Raw genomic sequence first — 6,179 nt, forward strand, 5'->3', positions numbered from 1 at the left:
TTTTATTGAAGCGATGATAGCACTCCCACATCGTGTGACCAGGCCGTCCACAGAGCTGGCACACCACTCTGTTATGTTGAAAACCAGATCTACCACCTCTATAGGACCCTCTACCTCTGAATCTTCCTCTGGATTGAAAGGGTTGACCTCTACCTTGATTGTAGCTATTGGTGTAGGATTGTGAGTTGTTGTATTGGCTGTTGTACGACATAGGTGACTGATCTTTATGCTGATAGTGTTGAGATCTTACTTGTGAGTGACTTTCTCCTCCTTGAGTTAGGTTGACCTGGATTGTGCCAAGTTCTATTTTCTTGAACCTCTCGACTAGTTCTTCTTGTCTTAGGAGTTGAGCTTCAACTTCGCTTTCAGTGACACTTTCAGCTCTAGCTGAGATCATCATGATAAACGTGCTATAGTCTTCGTTGAGTCCCTGAGTCATTGCATCCACAAATTCTTCATTGGAAAGTGGTGATCCTAGGGTAGAGAGAGCGTTTGTGATTTTCTTGAGTCTAGACATATATTCGGTTGCAGATCCTTGTAGTTTCACTGTTTTGAGTTGTGCCTTTAGTTGTTTCACCTTCGACTTCAACCTTTTTGCAAAATACTCCTCTAGGTTATTCCAGATTTCACACGCATACTCACAGTTTGTTACCTGACTCAAAAAGGTTGGATCAATCGATGCAAAGAACCACAAAATCAGAAATTGATCGTCTTGCTCCCATTCCAGAAATTCTTGCGTTTCATTATCTGCAATTCTGTCTTCTTCAGAGGCGTATCGGCATGGAATTTTCTTCTGGTTCAGGTGAACCTTGAGACCTTTGGATTTGATGAACGCAAGGGCTTGGCGCTTCCATGGAGCGAAATTATTCTCATCTAGCTTCAAGGCTACAGTGTTGATAGATGTGCGAACTGCGTTGTTTGTTGTTGTTGCGGAGGCTGCTGCGGAAGTGACGGTGACACTGGTGTCAGCCATGGATCAGAACCGGATGCTCTGATACCATGAAAGGTATCAGAGAACTAGATGAAAAGAAGAACGAAGTAGAAGAAGATGTTAGAGTGTTGTGAGAGTCATAGAGAATTCCAGAATTTGAGAGAGAGAGAGTTCTAGAAATTACGGTTACAGAAGTGAAGCCTAAACTGAGCTGTGATCTGCTATTTATACATAGTGAGGGTTGTAACAAACTGATGCCAGCTCACCATATTCCTAGCTACATTCCTAACTGATTTACAGTTCAGATAACAGAATTCAAATAACAGAATTGGTGCCAAGCTACTAACTACTAACTGCCTATACGCTACTCCTAACAAAGTAATATGACCAAAGGCACACACTCGCATTTAATGGTAGATATGGCTCAAAAAGCCATGATTGATGTTTTAATGTCTAAAACCCGACAAATATTATTCTTAGAGTAAAAGTTTATTCCTTTTTTATTTAAATGAGTAATATAATATTTTATTCATATTCCTAAGCTATTTATAATTTGAAAATAAGAAGCAAATACTTTTCTTTTTCTACTCTGATTTTTAGTCCCATTTCAATAGTGTTAGTATCTATGTCAATCTATATTTAAAAAAATAAAAATAAATAAAAATTTATTCTAAGTTTATTATATATTTAATTTTTTTCACATACATTAATAAAAATCAAGGTGGCATAGTGGAAAGAGGAGGTGTCATAGTCCAGTTCTGATAACTATATAAGCATACCACCTCCCTCCTCTCCATACATTCACAGCGCTCTTCATACATTCACAGCCCTCACTACCTCCCTCCTCTCCATACATTTACAGCGCTAACCACCTCCCTCCTTTCATAATAAAGAATTGCAAGTGTTTGCCATTTTTTCCTTTTGCCAAAAAGGTAATACGCACCTACTAAGCCACATCTCTAATTATCTCCCAACTCCTTTTATTACTAATTTTTCTTGTAACTGTTTCTTCACTTAACTAATTTCAAATTTGTATGATTAGATAGCAGCAGAGTTCGTTGGCACATTTATGCTGATGTTCGCCGGAACAGCGGCGGCAATAACGAACAAGAAGACCAATGGATTGAAAAGTCTATTGGGCTGCGCTGTCGTCACCGGCCTTTGGGTGACGGTGATCATCCTGTGCACCGGACACATATCCGGTGCTCATCTGAACCCCGCTGTCACCATAGCATTTGCTGCCTTAAAGCACTTCCCTTGGAAGAAGGTAAGAACTCAGTGATCTATCTATATATGGAATGCATGTGAATGTTATATGGCATGCATGCAGGTGCCAATGTATATTGGAGCACAGATATTGGCATCAGTGTGTGTGCCGCATTTGCACTGAAGGGAGTGTATCATCGATTCATGGGGGGTGGAGTGACGGTTTCTTCAGGAGAATATGGCCAAGCTTTTGCTTTACAATTCATCATCATCTTCAATCTCATGTTTGTTGTCACTGCTTTCGCCACTGACACTATATGTTATATTATGTTTATAATATTTAATGTGCTAATTGCCAATAATTTCTTGCTTAATTAAGTAATAATATTAATGAAGTTGTTCATGGTGATAAATGTTGGACAGTTCGCGAGAATGGCGGTGGGAGCCACTGTAACGTTCAACATCCTCATAGCTGGGTATGTCTTTCTATTAAAGTAAATTTGTTCTTTAAGATGGACTTGACTAAATTCTTTATAAGGGGCTATATAATTTTCATGTCTCAATATATATGGTTCCCATTATCAATAATAATAATAATAATAATAATAATAATAATAATAAAGGTACGTTGAGATAAGAAGGAAAAATATGTCTTTATAAGTACTGAAAATGAAAGACATGCTCTTTCTATTATTCATTCCTTCACGTTATGGATATTCTCACCATATGATCTTGGTTTAGAAGAATTTTTGTTGGATTGATTAATTATTACGTGTATATATATATGTCCTACTAGACCAATTTGTAATCACAAATAATTGCACAAATGTAATAAATAAATAAAAAGATAGACTAAGAAAAATACTAAATACTTATGGTCATGGTTCTATGTATTGTTTTTTTAAACTAATTAATAAGGTGATATTATTTAATTATTCTTTTTAAATCTTGATATATATAATTCTCTTAAAAAATAATACATGTTGATTGTTAAGAAAATGTTTAAGTCAAAATAATATTTATTATACAAAAAAAAGTTATGCACGTAGTAATTAAGATTGATGAAAATCTAATTTTTAATAAAATACTATATCTATACACACAAAAACGTAAAAAAATTTCATTATCTAAATAGTTAAACATAAATTAATTATTATAACAATATTATTAATTACAGGCCAGCATAAGGGGGATCAATGAACCCAGTAAGAATATTAGGTCTAGCAATTGCAGCAAACAATTACAAAGCAATTTGAATTTATTTGACAGCTCAAATTCTTGGTGCACTTGGTGGTGCCGGTACTTATTGTGTTATAAAGTTTCCTAATGATGATGAAAACTCTGAACTCTAAGCTCTTTCAAGTTCTATTACATTATATTACTTGAACTGCTTTTTTTTTTTCGTTTTTTTCGTTATATATATATGAATCAATAAAGCCTCAATCTTGAAGTTAACTGAAGAGTCCCTTTTTTGACCTCCAAGTATGTGATTGTTCTCATCCTTCTCATCCTTGGAAGATGCAACCATTGTACAAAGCAAAACCCTGTTGGTAGGACACAACAGAAGTTACAATCAAAGAATATATGCCAAATCCAACCATCAGAAGCAAACTAAAAGTCCAATCACCTCTTATAATATAAACCTCAGATTACATGCACTGGTGTGCTTATGAGTGAGTGACAAAAAAGAAAAAAATGGGGTGGTTCTACACAAAGAAGAAAAAGCACAAGAGTGTAGAATGGAAGCAGGAAGGCACTGTTTCTTTTTCTCCAACTCTCCATTTGCTCATGCTACTTGGCATTGTCATTAGCTTGTTATGGCTTTCCCATTTCAGGGATTTCATTTTCAACCAGTAGAATAACAAGCTGCAATGTCTCCTTTGAATGCAGCCATTTTGCACATGATGTTGCTTTTGTTGATTTATTATCGTAAATGGTTTGAAGTTTGAACCACTCACTCTTGACCCCAGAAAATTCTTATGTTACTATACTACACAAACTAGAATTCTAGCTTTGGATTCAACTTTTGTTGGGAATTTTCTCTTGTTTACATGCAGTTTTCATATATGCTACTGAGTTAATTTATTCCATGAACTTGTGGAAGGTTGGAAAATGAACTCCATGTAAAAGAACATTGTTTGTATGAAGGGAGGTTTAACTACCTAACAAGTCAATGCTTTGTTCTTGCTTTTTGTTCCTGTAATCTTGTTGGATCAATAAGTTCAAGTGAGAAGTTTTGCAAATTCATAGAATGACTGAAGTAAGTCTCACTCTATGATCTCAGATTATTTTATTGCATCCTTTTATCACTTTAAAGTTTTTTCAACTTAAAAGAAGTAAACCCATGTTACTATGTTAGGAAGGACAAACAATATGAATATTTTGGGAATTGAAAACTCTAATTTTCTTTATCACCAATCACTCAGTGTTCTTCATAATAATTTCCAATAACTTCAGACTGAACTAGTGAAGAATATACATACAAAAGCACCTTCTACACTATTCATATAACAAAACAATATACAATCTCCTAAAATAACAAGCATCTAAAGTAGGAGTTCCAAATCAAACTAACCAACCAACCAAGATAGTTGGTTCAAGTAATATATGTATGCTTGATTCCCCTTGAATTGTCTTTAAGTGGTTTGGACTTAAAATCAAACAAACCAGTTATCACGAAAGATGGATTGATATTGCATCAATATAAGCAACACAACAATCAAGGCAGCCACACCCCATGGCGAGCTCCCCTCCGAGGATCCCTGGGTGGTTCTCCGGCGTCTGTCCCAACCGGAGAACCACTCAGTGTTTTCCATTGATGACAACCAACGAACTATGAGTATAAGCACAACTGGAGTGGCAAATAGTAACCACCCCAATTGCACTTGAGCACTTTCAACTACTTCTTCATATGAAAAGTACCATGAAACTCCAAGGAAGATTAGGATCAGTGCTAGGATCATCAGAACAGGATATGGCAGGGGACTCAGAGTGAACCCATCAAAAACAGAGGATCCTCTGTTTCTATCACCATAAGCCATTGAAATTTTTATGACCCTTTTGAGTATATTACAATTCAGAACTTGAAAAAGTTAACAGCTTGCAAAATCTGCATCAAATATTAGAGGATGTTAGCAGTTGATGGCACTTATTTATTTATTTAACATCTTTTACCAGCAGAAGAACCAAATATATGAGTTTTGTGATTTGGTAGGTTACTTACTTTTTGAGCTGAATTTGTGCTCTATGATACTCCAATCTTCACTGTCTGATCTTTGGAGCCAGAAATGCTATTTGTGTTTGTCTTTAGCAGAAAACTTAGTTGGTACTTCATATAAATATTAGGAAGGAAATTAGTATTCTAAATAAAGTTATTAACTTTTGTTGTACAAATAATATTACTCCTAAGTTCTTAGGAGTATGGAACTAAATGATTATTTTATTCAATACATGGGAGATTGTAAAGAGGTACAGCATGCAAAACAACGGTGATAAGGTTGATGTGGGTATGGTACTAACCATATATTAAATAAATCAGTGTTACTGATTTATTGAATTGATTTTGACTTGGTCGGTTTGAAATTTGAATATCAATGTTTTTAATTATGAGAGTTGCCCCTGCCTCTAGCTGAAATGAAGACACGTTTCAAGTCACATGAAATTGACATGGACAAAAATGACAATAGCATGTATTAAGAGGTTAGTTGAATAGTTCACTTGGTTAAGATATTTACTTTTTTGTGGGGGTCACAGCATCCCATGAAATCATCACTTTCTTTTTTCCTTCCCTCTTTTTCTTTAGTGGAGATCCCTTCTATGCCACGTTAATTTTTTATAGTATTAATAAGAAAGTAAAGAAAAGAAAGGTGGGATAAATTAAGCAGTTACATTGATTTCAGAAGTTCAACCTGTTTAAATCACTCTTAATTTTTCACTACCCAAGGTGACTTTACTTATTAACTTTTTAAAACCAAAATTTAAAAAATCGAACCGAACCGATAAAATTAAATATTCAAAATTTAAAAAATTGGTAAAATAACAT

The 6,179-nt window shown here is 34.9% G+C and overlaps 1 protein-coding gene and 1 pseudogene across 2 annotated transcripts; one reads left to right on the forward strand and one right to left on the reverse strand.

Annotated features, from left to right (window-relative positions):
- Positions 1,000-3,489, forward strand: LOC107632494 (annotated as a pseudogene).
- Positions 3,889-5,660, reverse strand: LOC107629603. 2 transcript variants are annotated; one of them, XM_021118110.1, is made up of 2 exons: positions 5,357-5,652; positions 3,889-5,246 (listed from the first exon to the last, which is right to left on the reverse strand). In XM_021118110.1, the coding sequence occupies exon 2, from the start codon at positions 5,176-5,178 to the stop codon at positions 4,795-4,797; it is 384 nt and encodes a 127-aa protein (XP_020973769.1). In that variant the 5' UTR covers positions 5,179-5,246; positions 5,357-5,652; the 3' UTR covers positions 3,889-4,794. The 2 variants fall into 2 exon arrangements, with proteins under 2 accessions (XP_020973769.1, XP_016187908.1); XM_016332422.2 differs by having other exon boundaries at positions 4,518-5,246; positions 5,361-5,660.

The sequence above is a fragment of the Arachis ipaensis genome, chromosome B03 (assembly GCF_000816755.2).
Source record: "Arachis ipaensis cultivar K30076 chromosome B03, Araip1.1, whole genome shotgun sequence".
Taxonomy (NCBI): Eukaryota; Viridiplantae; Streptophyta; class Magnoliopsida; order Fabales; family Fabaceae; genus Arachis; species Arachis ipaensis.